The sequence below is a fragment of the Mytilus trossulus genome, chromosome 1, assembly GCF_036588685.1.
Source record: "Mytilus trossulus isolate FHL-02 chromosome 1, PNRI_Mtr1.1.1.hap1, whole genome shotgun sequence".
In the NCBI taxonomy this organism is placed as follows: domain Eukaryota; kingdom Metazoa; phylum Mollusca; class Bivalvia; order Mytilida; family Mytilidae; genus Mytilus; species Mytilus trossulus.
Window position 1 is genome coordinate 90,895,959 of NC_086373.1, and position 17,016 is coordinate 90,912,974.

The 17,016-nt window shown below is 32.4% G+C and overlaps 1 protein-coding gene across 1 annotated transcript in view; it reads right to left on the minus strand.

The window, feature by feature from the left end:
• Positions 1 to 2,180: 2,180 nt before the first annotated feature.
• Positions 2,181 to 17,016, minus strand: part of LOC134690340 (uncharacterized) — a 40,002-nt gene continuing 25,166 nt past the window's right edge. Inside the window, exons 12-15 of the mRNA XM_063550311.1 lie at positions 16,769 to 16,919; positions 5,089 to 5,243; positions 4,256 to 4,606; positions 2,181 to 2,543 (exon numbers count right to left, since the gene is read on the minus strand). Of these exons, the coding sequence (XP_063406381.1) occupies positions 2,322 to 2,543; positions 4,256 to 4,606; positions 5,089 to 5,243; positions 16,769 to 16,919 (879 nt within the window). The 3' untranslated portion in view covers positions 2,181 to 2,321. The remainder of the gene's footprint in view (positions 2,544 to 4,255; positions 4,607 to 5,088; positions 5,244 to 16,768; positions 16,920 to 17,016) is intronic.

Below are 17,016 nucleotides of genomic sequence, written 5' to 3' on the forward strand. Positions count from 1 at the left end.
TTTAAAAATAAAGGAGAATGTAAAAATGCAAAAAACTACAGAGGAATTACTGTAACACCAACATTCTCAAAAGTTATCGAGAAGATACTAAAAATTAGAGAGAACTGTAAAATAATAATATGTCAAAATCCGTTACAAAGAGGTTTCACAGAAAATTCATCACCATTACTTTGTGAACTTATAGTAGAAGAATTTGAAAGAGAGAATAAAGATCTTAAGCGCCCAACATATATAGGCCTCCTGGATGCAAAATCTGCCTTCGATGTAGTGGTTCACGCAAACTTAATTAAAAGACTTCATCAATATGGTTTTTCAAATCAATCAATATTATTGATAGACAATCTTTACCAAAATGCTGTGTCATATGTCAAATGGGACAATAGCTTCTCAGAAGATTTCTTTAAAATAGAACAAGGTGTTCGGCAAGGCGGCACTCTCAGTGCTGATTTATATAAACTATATATAAATCCTCTTTTGAATTTTCTATGTGACTCTGGACTTGGTGGAAAAATTGGAAACATTAATTGCTGTGCACCGACATGTGCAGACGATGTTGCACTACTTGCCTGTAACCCATTAGATATACAAACAATGGTAGATATAGCCGTGGATTTCAGTAAGCGCGAAGGATACCATCTACAACCTTCAAAAAGCGTAATTTTACCTGTAAAAAGCAAAGCTAAAACTATAGAAACTAAAAATTCATCTGAGTGGAAGCTAGCAGAAAGACAACTACAGATTAAGAGCTTTGATAGTAACAGCTGGTTTATAGACATGAAAAAGATATGTATCAAATATAGTCTAGAAAACCCATTATCACTACTTTATATTGATATGTCAAAAGGAAAATGGAAGAAATTGACTACCACAGCAGTACATAAATATTGGACAACAAGAATTAATGAAGAAATAATGTATTACTCAAGCTTGATATACATTCCAACATCTTTATTTAAAGTTGGGAAAATTCATCCTTTGGCCTTAGCGAACAGTGCTAATCAAAGAGACATCAATAGAATTCCAATAAGAATAAAAATTGCAACTGGAACCTACATTCTACAAACGAATAGAGCAGCTTACAATCAAAACAACGTTGATCCAACTTGTAAATTATGTGACCAAGCAGAAGAATCACTTTCACATTTCTTGCTGTGTTGTAGAGCACTTGACCAATTTCGTACACCAATTTTGAAAAACATTATATATAAATGTAGTGAGCTTCCTGCTTTGCAACATTCTAATAGTCAGCTAGACATTTTGCAACTAATTATTAATCCATTTCACTATGCTTGCAGTGCTGAGTCAGAAAATGATATAAGCTATAGAATTGAACCTCTGTGTAGACAATTAATTTATAAATTACATAATAAGAGGTACGAAATACTCTCAAAAATGGACTTGATAAGTAGCAGGAGAAAGATGAACTTTAAAGTCAGTTAGATAGGTCAAATAGGGTTTTTGCAGATCGCCTAGGCTTAATATAAAGTTTTATAAATAGAATTTTAATAGTATAAAGACAATTTTTATCTTTTACATATAAAAGGATAAATAAATATCAAAAACTGTGAACTGTGTACATAATCCTCATAGTGTATATATATTGATGGATTGATATTCTATACTGTTGCGGTGGTGGAACTATTTTTATTGTTTTACTCCATATAACGGAGGTGTGCCTATATTGGCAGAAATTCATAGGATACAGATACAGATGGCACAGCGACCTATGCGATCTTTCCACGACCTTAGTGCGCTCTCACTACGCTACTTCTACGACCTGTTTTCATCACGACCGCACCACGATTGTTTTGAACATGTTCAAAGTTGGCCACGCTCATCACGATCTTGAAGACCTCACCACGACCGTGCTACGACCTTACTGCGATTTACACGATCGTACTACGATCATCAAAATTTGCATTTTTTTTGCAGATCGTAGTGCAATCGTGGCCTAGTGGGACTGGGGTATTATATACCATTTAAGCGATCCTAGCACGATTACCCATATATGTATGTAAGATATGGTATAGTTTTTTCGTACTTTTTTAAATACAAAATAGCAATTTCACTGACACCGTAATACATGTACGTTTTGCTTAAAGCATTTCTCCATTAAGGTCATGATATTAAGAAGGGAAACAATAATTGACACATAAATAATGATTGGACATACTATCAGGTTCAAATAACCAATGCACTTTTTTAATTTATCTAACATATTATACACATCAAGACAATATTGAAATTGCATGAATATTCCCAAATTGACAAAAAAAAATCATATTATGGTCTTTAAAGACGTCACTATGACGTAATCAAATTTACAATAGTGTACAAATTGAGCTTAATTTACTCCTCTGTTCCCTTTGTTCTTTGTTATGCCCACAGTAACATAAAGATCCATCTAGACAACACTGACGTGTATTTGAATGGTCTATATTTTCAGCTTTTTCCACAGTATTTATAATTGTGTTTGCTGCGGCCATGACGTCATTTGAATTTACAAACATGATAGCTTCTGCCATTTCTGATGCAACTGATGCCTTGAATAATAATAAAATAAAATTCATTTTTATACAGAACACAAAATTCAAACGAATTATGTGAATTCAAAGCAAAAATGAATGAAAGGAATCAGGGACATGGATTTATCAATGTCAGCAACACAAGGACAATCACAATCGAAAGATGCAACACAGTCTTCAAAGATTGATTGATATTTATGCTATATGTCATCCCTAAATCATACCGTGTCTTAAAATTTGGTCAGTGAATTATGCAAAGAGCGTCATAGATCTAACAACAAAATTTCACAAAAATATAAGTTCGATGATATAAGACTACCAGTCAATTCCAGGCGCTGTTATAGTTCTCTAGTTCTTATCCAGTTTTAAATGTTTTAACTTAGGGACGACATCAAAAGTTCAATGGAGATAAAAAAAAAAAAAAACTTAATTCACATGACACCCCCACCCCCCTAATAACTTAATTTGGGAAAAATTGATTGAGGTAGCACTCCACAGTTAGGTGTGTAGTTTCGCATTTTGGCCCCTGTGGATTTTTTAAATATGAGAGCTAGTGTGCAATAAAATTCATTTTTGGATAGCTGAGTATTAAAATAGCCTTTGTATTGGGTTTATATGAACATCAAGGTTATGTAATGTATGTAATATAGGCTGTTTTCTGTATGACAGTCCGTATTTGCATGTCCATACCATACATTGGTCCGGCAATTATTGTAATGTTTTTTCCAACTTTTTATCGCACAAACTTTGTGATTGGATTTCACGAAAAAATGAGGCGAAAGACACCCATTTTTTATTTGATCATAAGGAAGATTTAAGAAAACAGTTTCTAAAAAGGTATCACTCAAAGGCATTGAAATTCTAGTTTGATCCAAATTTTGGGGGGATATATGACATGTTCACCCCCCTTTTTGCAATATTTTATGGTAAATACATGCTGAATGTTGCCATGGATACACATAAAAGGAATTAATTTTCACCCTTTTAACTTTGGAAAATTAAATCTATGGAAGATACTGATTACATACATATGCACATGTACAACACAAACAGTTAGGTTATGTATTAGAAATCCAGGAATAGGAGATGATAAAACATTTTGGGGCTCATTTTTAATTTTATTTTCTAACTGTGGAGTGCTACCTGACCCATATGGATATATGTAAAAATCAATGTCGGATAACCAAATCTTGCAGCAGTTCAACCCCTCCCCCTAATCCCCGAACTACTAGTATTTGAATTCAGTTATTTTTATCTTACATTGATCTTTTGATGTCGTCCCTAACTGCCTGAGTAAAACAATAAAATCATGCACTTAGAACACATCTGATTCCTCAGATAATCATACACATACATAATATAACGTCTGTTTATGTGTGAGTTTGTTATTTGGGGATATAAAGTTATGTTGTCGGAAAAGGTAAGCACAAAGAAAGCATAGAAAAAAACCTAAATGTAAACGTCCAGTAAAGCAATGATGGTTTCAAGGCTTATGTAAATGCAATTCTTTCTTTGCACACCTGCACCAATTCTATATAAAGAGAACAAAACAAACGTCCGAGTTCTTTATTTGGGAAACAAACAAATGTCAAATGTTGTCGCAGATAATAAAGCAAACAGAAAGGATCGAAAAAGGTAAAAGTCCGGTAAAAAAATGAGTTTCATAGCTTACGCAAATCGTTTTTTTTTTTTGCAGAACGGCACCATTTCTATACAAAACAAATATATACCTGATACGTTGTCCATTTTCCCCGTCTACCACTTTCCTCCCCTATGTAAGCAGCTACAGCTGAAGCTAAGATGGTCGCAACAAATGACCCAACTACCTTTTGAATATCCATTTCAACATCTGCCTTACACCGTTCTATGTTATTGTCATATATTGGTACAGTTGAAGGTTTTGCTAAATCCTCTGTGTTTGTCAATTTTTGTTTAACTGTAGGTTTATCTATTCTCAATTGTAGCTTAGCATCATTTGCACTACATTTGACTGTTTTAATATTCGGTTGTGTATATATACTTTCTGTAGTCGAGCTGGTAGGTTCATCAGTGGTCTTTACATTCCAAGTAATATCTTTACGCTTAAATCATATTAAAAGAAAAACGATAAAACATAAATGTATTCTCAATCATAGTATCTTATCTAGAAAAAAACATATTTGAAACTGACGTACTGTATTTATGAAGTTGACATTAAAAAATATCAATTTATAACATAATAGAAAAAACCAGGGATAAGGATATCCATCCATGACATAAAACCAATGCATGCAAAGCAACAACAGGAAAACCACACACAAACAGCAAAATGCCGAAAAATCATCTAGCATTATAACAGGTAGTCTCAGATCATCTGTTTACAGACGAATATTCTAAAAGTTATGTAATTCATGCTCATCTGATAAATAAAGGCAACAATAGTATACCGCTGTTCAAAAAAAGTAAACAATGTTGATTAAAATATGTACATTAAATTCATGGAGTTACTGATTAGCCATTTCTCATTTAAAATGGTAAAATCTAGTGAGGTATCGTTCATGATATTTATTTGCAGATAAAATACCTTATTTTTCTTTACAGTTGTTTTTGGTTTTATCATTTCTAATCCTAAAGCCGGCTGTGTTTCTTTTCTATCTATTTCCAAACATCTCCCGGTTTCACTTTTTAAATAATGTGTCCATTGTTGAATTACATCTTTTTCATCTGTAACTTCAAAATCTAAAATAATTTTGTATATTATTTTTAACATCAATTATATCATCAGTGTCTGTTACTTTCCTTTTTACATATAAAATTGATTTACTGCTATTAAGATGCGTAATTTTAAGTCTTTAAAAAAATTTGTCATTTAATACTGATAGAGACATTCTTATTCATCAATAGTAACATATCATCTGCCCCATATGATAATTACGTACATGTTTATACAATACGACTTCATTGGCAGGAGTTAGCTTCTTACATTTAAACTACTCAAACCATGTTATGAAGAAGAACGGCAGAAAACAACTCAAATTGACAGACCGATACAACATGCCTGTATCTTAAAAAATGGAAAACAACACGTTAAATAATTTCATACGTCCGATGCGCTTTCCTGGATTTGCTTTCATCAGAAACGCTCAAAGCCAAACATTTTAAATCCGAAGATGTATAAGTACCGAACCCATCGAAGAGCTGTATGAAAATAAATACCTAAAATAAATAGCCAAATTCATCTTAAGTCAACTTTTTCAACCTGTTATCTATAGCCGCTTCACGCCTACCTTAGATGCAAACAAAAAGTCGTCCAATATTTAATTTTACCAATTGTGTCCAATTCCTTGTTGTGACAATTTAAAGTCGCATGACGCATACATAGTATGAGACGCTTACCTATCGTCGCACCAAACCTTGCTTCAGTTAGTTCAAACGATTTTTTTAGTTCGTATAATACTAGTACCGTAACTTGTCTTAAACGATTTATGGGAGTGTACATCGTAAAAAATAAAATCACAAAGTAAAATCACAAAAAAACTAAACTTAGAGGAAAATCAATTCGGAGAGTCCATAATGAAAGTCCATACACAACTGTTATCGTATTTTATGAAGTGTCCTTTTAGTTTGAGATTATCATTTGCCTTGTTAACAAAGTCTTTTCAGATTATTTTTACATTTGATTGTCTGTGATATAAATGCTTTATACAGATTTTAATTAGTAGCCAAACTGACTACTTGGTTGATCTCATAAACAAAATTCATCCCCAAGACAATATCATTTTTATAAATTCTTGTTCTTACATTCAGTGCTTATATCATTGTTATCGTAAATCAAAGATAAATAAAAAAAAAGTTATATTGTTATCAACGATACCATGATTTTAAATTTAATACGCCTGACGCGCGTTTCGTCTACATAAGACTCATCAGTGATGCTCATATCAAAACAGTTATAAAGCCAAACAAGTACAAATTGTCATTATTACATTCTATTTTACAAATATGCAAACCAAAAATAAATAAATATAAAGCAGAGATGTAAGACAAATATGTAAAACAATACCAACTACGTACTCATGTCATCTTTGCCGTAACTATTTTGTCTACGAGTGTTAAAACTTCTTTTAAATTACGAAAGCTGAAATGATTTGCTTTTTTACGGTAGTAATATATATATATATATTATTTATGATCCGAAAAATTATCTATCGTTTATATTTATACAGTAGTCGATTAAACATCTTAAAAGGAAGAAAAATACTGATTATTCAAACAGCTTTCCATACATTTATCAGTTGATATTGACTGAACTTTGAATTGTTCGCCCATCTTAAATTTGGTAGGTGTTTATATACTTTTTACTTCAGCTTTTTCAGCTATAGTTTACACTAGTTTTTTTTATGAAACTTTAGATTTTTTTTTAATTAAAAAACTGTTTTTCAAACTGATTTTTCTGATATTATTTTTTATGTCTTACATCAATGTTCAATAATAACTGGATTTCAAAAGAAAGATATTTTAAGAAATTGTGTTTATTATGTTTTATTTATCATTGATTCTTTGTGGTAATTAGAACTGACGAACCACTGATTCGTCTTTCAAAAAGCTAGTACCATATAGTTATGAAAGGTACCAAGCTTATAATTCATTTAATACAACAGACACGCGTTACGTCCACATAAGACTCATCAGTGACGCTCAGATCAAAATAGTTAGAAAGCCAAACAAGTGCAAAGTTGAAAAGCATTTATAAACCTAAATTCCAAAAAAAGTTGTGCTAAATACGGCTAAATTATCTATACCTTGAATAAGAAGATCCTTAATATTTCGAATAATTCATACTTTTGCAAACAGCAAAGTTATAGAAATGACTATATCATTGATATTCATGTCAACCCCGAAGTGCTGACTACTCTTTTTATCACACATATTTTGGTTTTGTATGAATAATTAAGAAAGAATTCCTTCATGTCATGCTCTATGCTCATTTTAACATGGGTAGGCATTATATTTGTCGATATTTTACACTGAGCGTTAGGTGCATTCACACGATACGATTTTCCGTTCGATTTTCCATTCGACTTGACACCGTCGCACAGGTAAATCGTACAGCGTTCTGTTCACACGATACGATTTTCCATTCGATTTTCATCAGATTTGAACAAGTGCTTTTTTTATATTTCTAAACGTATCAACTTCCGAAATTATCTTTATTCGCAAGTATTTATAAAGTTTAAACAAATATTATTGAGTTATCTATTGAATGGTGATTTGATAATGAGTTTCCAAGGACTTTTCCTAATTTCTTCAAAATATCTGTTTCGTGTAGCCTCCCCCCCCCCCCCATTTTTACCTGTAGCTTTTACTACTTTATCAGATATTTTATATTTCTTTAATATTATTATCTTTAATACATATTGCACTACCATCCATAGTGATCGTACTGGCCGTAATAAATGTTTCTTAAGCTTGGCGAAATGTTTAGCACAATGAAGAGTGTAGCCTGAGTTTTAAGGTTACCTTGAATAATTTTTGTTTACATCAATTATGGTCATCTTTAAAATACTCTAAATTATATGATTATCAGTCTTCAGACAATGGTGAAAAATGCAAAAATGTGTTCGGCATGTCATCTCTGTTTTCTAGATAAACACAGTTTTGAAAATAGACCATCTACACCCCACATATGATCACATATTGATATCGGTGTAAAATTTAATTATAATACAACTTCTCTCTTCAGATACACGTATAATATTTTATAAAAGACGGAATACTCGAAATGTAATATCCGTGGAATGTAATATCCGTTGAAGTTTTGGTGAAGAGTGCTTTCTTTCACGTCCGCACTTCTATTAAGTATGGCATGCCAAAATAACATTAAAAAATTTATTGCGGATCATGGCGAATATATAAATTACAGAACAATACCATACATTGTAATTCAGACGACATATAGACCACCATGTGACACTCTTAATTTTTCGATTATATTAGTGTTACAGAGATGATTTTCTTTTGGGATCTAGAAAAAAAAGTAACGGATATATTTACATCAATATTAATGCTAGTAGAAAATTTAAACCCGATTTCAATATTCAAAATATGAAACTTGTATTCAAAATATAATAGATTAAAAATAGAACTCGATACGATTAAAGAATGGAACTCTAAAACAGATAACCGAGTTGCTTCGTGTCTTAATTTATTACTACACGTACGTCTTTCATGTCTTTTGTGTAATTTAACTAATATTCTATAGTGCGTCTTTTCGTGTTGTAATGTCATACATATACGTACTACTTTTTAGATAAGGGAGAAGGTTGGCGTCTTTTAAAACATTCATACTTCATACATCGTCGTCGTCTGTGTCGTCCAAAGATGGATGGTTTCCGGATAATAACTTTAGTTTTCAAGTTAATAGAAATCGATAAAATTTTAACGCAAGGTTATTTACCACTAAAAGAAGGTTTGGATTGAGTTTGGGGGTTTGGTCCCAACGGTTTGTGAATAAGGGACACAAATAAGCATTTTTCTTTTTTTTCGCACAATAAATTCAGTATAGGTGAATAGAAATCAATGAAATTTAAACGCAAGTTTTATGACCACAAAGGGAAGGTTGGGATTGATTCTGGGAGTTTTGGTCCCAACAGTTTAGGAATTAGGGGCCAAAGGGTCCAAAACTAAAATATGTTTGTTTCATCAAAATTGAATTATAGGGTTATTTAATATTCTGAATCTTATCGTGTATTTAGATTCTAAATTTTTTGTCCCGTTTTCAAATAAGTCTACATTAAGGTCCAAAGGGTCCAAAATCAAACTTAGTTTTCAAGAAATGAATTCTTGGAGTTCTTTGCTATCCTGAATCTAAACATGTACTTATAGTTTCGATTACGGGCCCAGTTTTCAAGTTGGTCCAAAGCGGGGTCCACAATTAAACTTTGTTTGATTTCAACAAAAGTAATTGAATATATGGGGTTCTTTGATATGCTGAATCTAACCATGTATTTAGATTTTGGATATTGGACAATAATAAGAAAATGTCAAATTTTATTTTTTAAAGCTTTCATACCTCATTCATTCTGTGTCAAAAACCTATTTTGTGTCAACTTTTTAATCACAATCCAAATTCATAGCTGTACCAAGCTTAAATGTTATGTCCAAGCTTAAATGTTATGTCCATACTTGCCCAACTGTTCGGGTTCGATTTCTGCGGTCGTATAAAGCTGAGCCATGCGGAGCATTTTGTTTGTTTCCCGTTTTGTAAATAGATAAGACCGTTGGTTTGAATGTTTGAAAATGTGTATGTACACTGGTCATTTTGGAACCCTTTATTTTTTGCTGTTTTGGGTCAGCTAACCAAAAGAAGGCTCCGTGTTGAAGGTCCGACGTACTTGGATGCGGTGTTCTCTCAATGGCACTTATACCACATATTCTTATTTATAATGTTCTCAAGTATTTATAATTATTTATTTTTTTCAAACTTATTTCGAAATATTTAATTGGAAAATAAATACCTTTATTCATGTGCGAACTAAAGTTGGGATTTAAGTATGGCCGTTGCAATTTGGGTACTCCTCATAACAGAATCCTGGATCATTTGGAGGTCTGTTCAGACCAATTTTTCTTTGATTCAATATAGATTCAAAATCAAAGTTTTATTATTGTCGATACATAGTAAACAAAGTAACACAAGCTCAAGTGAGCTTTTAAAATCGACATTTTTTTTTAAATTCAAAATTAAATTACAGGGTAAACAATGATACCTCTACAAAATAAACACAGAAAGGAAATTTTTGTCTAAATGATGAAAAACGTAGATGAATTTTTTTTTCAAAATAGGTGCAATTTATACTATTGTAACTATGTATATTGTTTTGGTGAATTATGTGTAAAAAAATAAATAATGATAATGCATTGTATTATTCAATTCATTATGGAGGGGTCCTGATCCCGAAATCCCGGGCTTAAACACACAAAATCCCGAGGTCCCACAGTTAAATCCCGGATCCCGAAATTAAAAAAAAATATTCCCGGATCTCGAAGGAGTAAATCCCTAAATTCCGAGCTTAAAAACAGCCGATCTCGGAGTCCCGATAACGGTCATACCCCCTCATTATGAGCTCTTTTATTTGGGAATAAAAACATCCTCTCTGTCGATTACCACTGTGCCTGAAGTGAAATATCTATAAAAAGATATCAGAACGCGGACGTGATAGAAAGCCTAAATTAGAACATTGTCTAGTCTAGAAGAAAGCCGGGAAGGAAATAAGTTGAGTTAATAGTTATCAAAAGTACCAGGATTATAATTTCCTACGCCAGACGCGCGTTTCGTCTACATAAGACTCATCAGTGACGCTCAGATCAAAATAGTTAAAAAACCAAAACATATACAAAGTTGAAGAGCATTGAGGACCAAAAATTCCAAAAAGTTGTGCCAAATACGGCTAAGGTAATCTACTCCTGGGGTAAGAAAATCCTTAGTTTTTCGAAAAGTTCAAAGTTTTGTAAACAGAAAATTTATAAAACGTGAATTAATACTTAAGATTTGCATCATTCAATGCACGGAACTGCTCAGTCGCGACAAACAAATGCTGGCCCCCTCGTCATCCTTTGGAGATATGTTGATAGTGGGTCTTCCCATGGATAGACACATTCAAGCGCCTGTGTATGAAACACTTCCTTAATCTTCCTTATCTTTTTGTAATTCTTGAACAGGCAAATTCATCCAATGTCCCTCCTCCTAACTTTGGAAGTGCTAAGGGATGTATAATTGCATTTACTAGCACTTGTCGCCCTATTAACGCCATGTAAGTCCGCCAGTTATTATCATTTATAGGAACCCTGCATATCCCCTTTTCTTATCTTGATCTAACCTGACCCGGCTGTAAAACCTAAGATTTATTAACAATGGTTGGCACTATGGATCTAATGACAGGTAAACTTCCGAAGGCTTTGTAAAACGGTGGCCAGGTTTATGAACAAAAGGTGACTATGTTTCCTGTACGAATTAAAAACGTTTAGAATGATGCGAAAATCGGAATATTGTCGATTAAATTTATAAGCTTGATTTTTTCAATCGACTGATAAATTTAGTCGATTTGGCGTTCACACGGTCCGATTCCAGTTAAAACGTCGAATGGAAATAGCGTACGTTTCGATTTCAAAACGACGTTTCGACTTGACATTCGACTTCAGATTTTAGTGTTCACACGATACGATTTTAGTCGAAAGCAGGTGCACAGGTAAAAATCGAATGAAAATCGAATGGAAAATCGTATCGTGTGAATGCACCTTAAGAAGAAGTTTAGACGATTGAATGAATAACACATAAGGTATTAAAATGTTGTACAATTGTATTTCAAGAAATTTATACATATTATTATAATATATACAAATATACCAACAAGTGATTGCTAACCTGGGTAATCAGTGGAATAGTACAGGATACATCAAGAAAAGCTTGGTGTAACAATGTAACAAGCATATTTGATTAATAAATATTTAATGTTGTTAAAAAATACAAAAAAAGAACAAAAACATTCCGACTTTTTTTTCACCAGCCTAGTAGTCAGCACTTCTATGTTGACTTGAGTTATCATTGATATGTTCATATTTGTAAAATATCTGTTAACAAAACTTTGAATTGCTGAAATACTAAGGGTTTTCTACCTGAGGAATAGATTACCTCAGATGTATTTACCAATACTTTTAGGATTTTTTTTATCCTCGTTGCTCTTAAACTTCGTACTTTATTTGGCATCAACATTTTCTTTATTCGAGCGTCACTGAAGACTCTTTTGTAGACGAAACGCGTGTCTGGCGTAATATAAAATTTCAATCCTGTTATCTTTGATGAGTTTATTTAATTTCCCATTTTAAAGACAGTACGTGATTATGTTCTTAATGCAATTATGAAGGAAATGATATATAGGATGGAAAAAATATAAAATTGTAAACAGATTCGAAAGCCCCAAAAACAAGCATGCAATTCATTAGGTAATAGCAATTTAAACGATAATTTTACACTCAACTACACTTTATTTGAAAAATGTATTATCATATACCAAGTGTATTAGTTAAGTATATACACTCATCATAGATAACAGGATTGAAATCTTATACCTAGGCCAGACGCGCGTTTCGTCTACAAAAGATTCATTAGTGACGCTCGGATCAAAAAGTGTTTAAAGGTAAAAAAAAAAATACGAAGTTAGAGAGCATTGAGGACCAAAAATTCCTAAAGGCTTTGCCAAATACAGCTAAGGTAATCTATTCTGAGGTAGAAAAGCCTTAGTATTTCAAAAATTCAAAATTTTGTTAATAGACAATTTGGTAGTGAGAGAATGGCTAAAAAACAAAACAAAATTATATTCGTTTTTGGTATTATGTGCGGCTTTGGAAGCCAGTACATAGTTTGACTATGGACAATTAATTTCTTTTATTATAGACATTTTCTTAACGTCGTTTACCGCGGTAATTACGTAACAATATATTTGCTACTTAGCGACGATATTGTGATCAGATGTAGTTTAAATATGGGCTTGTTATTCGGTTCTTCTTATAAATTTACAGCTACAAGTTTATGTTTGTTCACAATGTCATTTTCCTTAAATTGAGTCATACATGATTACATTCAGTGTCTTTTTTCTTCAGAATGCTGAAATGGCTTCAGCTGGTTTCTGTGATCAATGCTCAGAATGGAACAAGTCATTATCAGCAACAAAGTATTGCTTCGACTGTGAAGAAAGACTCTGTACAGACTGTGCTGAAACACATGATCTGTTCAAATCATTAACATCTCATAATGTTATTGATTTGTCATCTGTCGGTTCCAATAACCTAACCTTTGCGATGAAGCACTGCAACTTCCATTCAGATAAGGTTTTGGATTGTTACTGCATAGATCACCAAATCGTTTGCTGTAAAAACTGCATTCGTCATAACCACAGAAAATGTCAAAACGTTCTTCCATTAGAACATGCGTCGAAGGATGTAAAAAATTCTGCATTGTTCTTCGATGTTGTGCAGAACATGAAGCATATGATTAAAACACTAACTGATTTAATCGATAATAGAGAGTCGAACTTAAAACGCCTTGCAAAAACTAAGTTATTGATAAAAAAACATATTCGTAAAGTCAAATCTCGACTATTGAAACAAGTCGATAATCTAGAAATCGATCTTCAGGCTAAATTGTCAACTCTCAAACGGAAACACGACATTGAAATCAAAAAACAAAAAGAAGATATATTACAAGTTTTGGACAACTTAAAAGCAACTGGTAATGATATTAATTTTCTTAAAGATCATGGATCAACAACTCAGCTATTTATAGCCTTGCAACAACAAGAACAAATTATCCGTAGCACCGACGCAAAAGTTCTGCAAATGGTCTCTAATTTAAAAGAAATCGATATATCCTTTGATGAAAAGAAAGAAATAAAGATTGAATCTTTCGAACCACTGTCAGACACTTTTAACCCTTGTCAAGTTCAATACACGTCACGGAAATTTCAACAGGCACAGAGCATGGCAGAACCAACGCAGATCATGGTAGAACAAACGAAACGTATTACTGAGTTTCAAATAGATACTGAATTAAAACTGAAATTTGGAGTCGTTTATAATATAACAGATTTATCAATCACAAACGATGATAAGCTGCTCTTGGCTCATTGTTCTCCCTCCGTTTCAAAACTATATGTCTACAGAGACTGTAAGAACTATGAAACAGAGATAAATTTTTATTGTAATCTTTTTGGTGTTGCTGTGATACCTGGTATGGACAGAGCTGTTGTTACGCTTCCTTCTAAAATGTCTATTCAATTTGTAAACACAAGACTGATGACAAAAATCCACACAGTTAACGTTAGATTTGAATGTTGTGGTATCACTGCAGGACGTGACAAAATTTACGTTGGTGGTACAGATGGTATTATAAAAACATTAGACACCAATGGATCATTTCTTAAAACAATTAGAAAAGGAAGTGGTATTATTTACTTTATTTTACATGATGATATTCGTGAACAATTTATTATTAGATGTAATAACAAACTTCTTTGCGTCGACTTTGGTGGAAACCAAGTAAACAGTACGGATGTTTCAGGAGTAGCAGGAGTAACACGCGATAGACGTAATAACTTTTATTTCGGTAATTACCATACCAATACCATACAGAGATTGTCACCAGATTGGGAATATTGCGCAACACTGCTAAACGAAGAAGATGACATTAACCATCCATATGGAATGTGCTTTAACAACGACTTTTCTAAACTGTTTGTTGTTAATAACTTCTTGAAGTCCGTATTTGTATACACATTCAAGTAATGACATTTCAGTAGCACACTCGTGATTCCATTTACTTCTGTATTTCTTGTTTGTAATGTTTGACGATAACAGACACATTATTTAGTATTTTTCATTCTCCAGCTTTATATATCATGATATACCATTTAGAAAAAAACTTAAAGAAACACTTACAGATATATTTGGTATAAAACAAAAAGTTAATCTTAATCAGTTTGTGCCTATATTTTTATACTTTTTATCTTTTATTTTTATCAGATCTAAAATCTAAAACTTGTTAATGAATAGTTTAATAAATGATCAGAGTGGCTACGAAAAAGATCTTGTCCTAATTCCATTTTGTTTGTAACTGACATTGTTTATCGAAACCCATAAATTGAACTTCACGTCAGGGATACTCATGATTTGGCCACATTAATGTGTCATGGAAAATCATGTTGCACTGTATTTTCTAAGTGGTAAATGTTTAAGTCATTTTTTTACCTAGAGATCTGATATTATATATACTGCGTCTGGCGCATATACAAAATATTAGTCCTGGTATCTGTGATGAGTTTATTTGATTTACTACAACTTTTAATAATCATCATGATGAGTTGATAATTAAAATTAGTTCAATAGCAAACATTACACGATTCTCAGGGTAAAAACTTGGTAATATGAAATGAATATGAACCCTGCTATGTGAAATGTATGAAATGCACAGCCATTGTTTTTAAACTTTAAGTTGACATGGTAAACGTCTACAGCAAGACATGCTCATACCCGGAAACATTATTCTGACTCCGAGTAGAAATGTCCGTTGCAATTTCTTATAATCAGTGAAGAAACTACATATACCACCTTTCGGGACTGTGGTTTGTGTCCGCCAGAGATCGCACCAACAACCCAGCAATTGAAGCACAATATCACACGAGTAAAAAGACTTTCAAATATACAAATCAAATCAGTTTGTTTTTTGTTTTTGTTTTTGAAATTGGAAAAGTAAGAATTGTCGTTGATTCTAGTTTGAAGTCGTACATCTGTGTCAATATTGAGGAAAAGTTCAAATTGTAAAGCACACATTTTTCTTTTGTTAGTATCCTTCATCTAAATTTCGCTGGAGGCGAACGCAATCGTTTGAATGTTAGTAAATGAGTCACAGAACATGATCAATATATCTGAACGTGGAATTAAACTTTGCAAGATACTTTTCGTTTTCTTTGAGAAGGTTCTGTATGAATTCTGCAATATGTGAATACACAAACAAGACAACCAGTACTGATGTACGATTAATCTTTGATTTAAAGAAAAATATAAAACCTGAATCTTTTGGATCACAATCAAAAACTGTTAATCCTTATGAATTCTAATGTACACCAAAAACTAAACTTATTGACAACTTATAAAATCTTGTGTGGGATTGGAATTGAATCATCTACTGATTTATGAGTCCCCTAACTCTAAAAAAGTGTTGACGAAAACAAATTCAGCATTTATTGTGGAAATCAGTGCGGTTCTTCACAAAACATTTTTTTAACTCAAACATGGACTTTCTGACACATTTAAAAAAAAAAGAAAGAAAAAAGACACAGTTAACGGAGACGGCATAGTCACTCTTTCAATTAAGCATGGTTAATACGTATAGCATAGTTTGACGACACGGCTGTATGTCGTTCTTTATAAAGAGTTGTGAGTGGTGTTGGTATCCAATATAAACATTAGCATGATAAGAGGTTATCATTGTCCTTTTATCCATTAGTACTGACGGAGAGAAGGATTGATTTGAGATTCTGAATAATGAATAACATTATCTCACTTCTCAAAATACATGAGTTTACATGTTTGCGTAGAATTGCAGGTAATTTAAATCCATTGTGTGAGCAGATTATTTCTCAACAGATGTTGGTTTTTTTAGCGATACATTAAATGTTTTAAAAATAGTTTTGATATACGATGAACATTATTACCTTGAAATGGAAATAGTATTTTTTCTTTAGTTTCTAATTCGTCTTCCATGTCATCTTTCTTTTCGTATCTATTTGTCAACAAGGAAGTCAAAGAACTGGCACCAATAACACTGCATGATCGAAATTGTTCTCCATCAGCAGACAGGTATACCTTCAAATAAAAAAAAGAGAAAAAAGGAGAACGAATGATTTAAAGATTTACACCTCTGAGGAGCCAAAAATATCCTGAATTAAACTTTTTCTCTTAA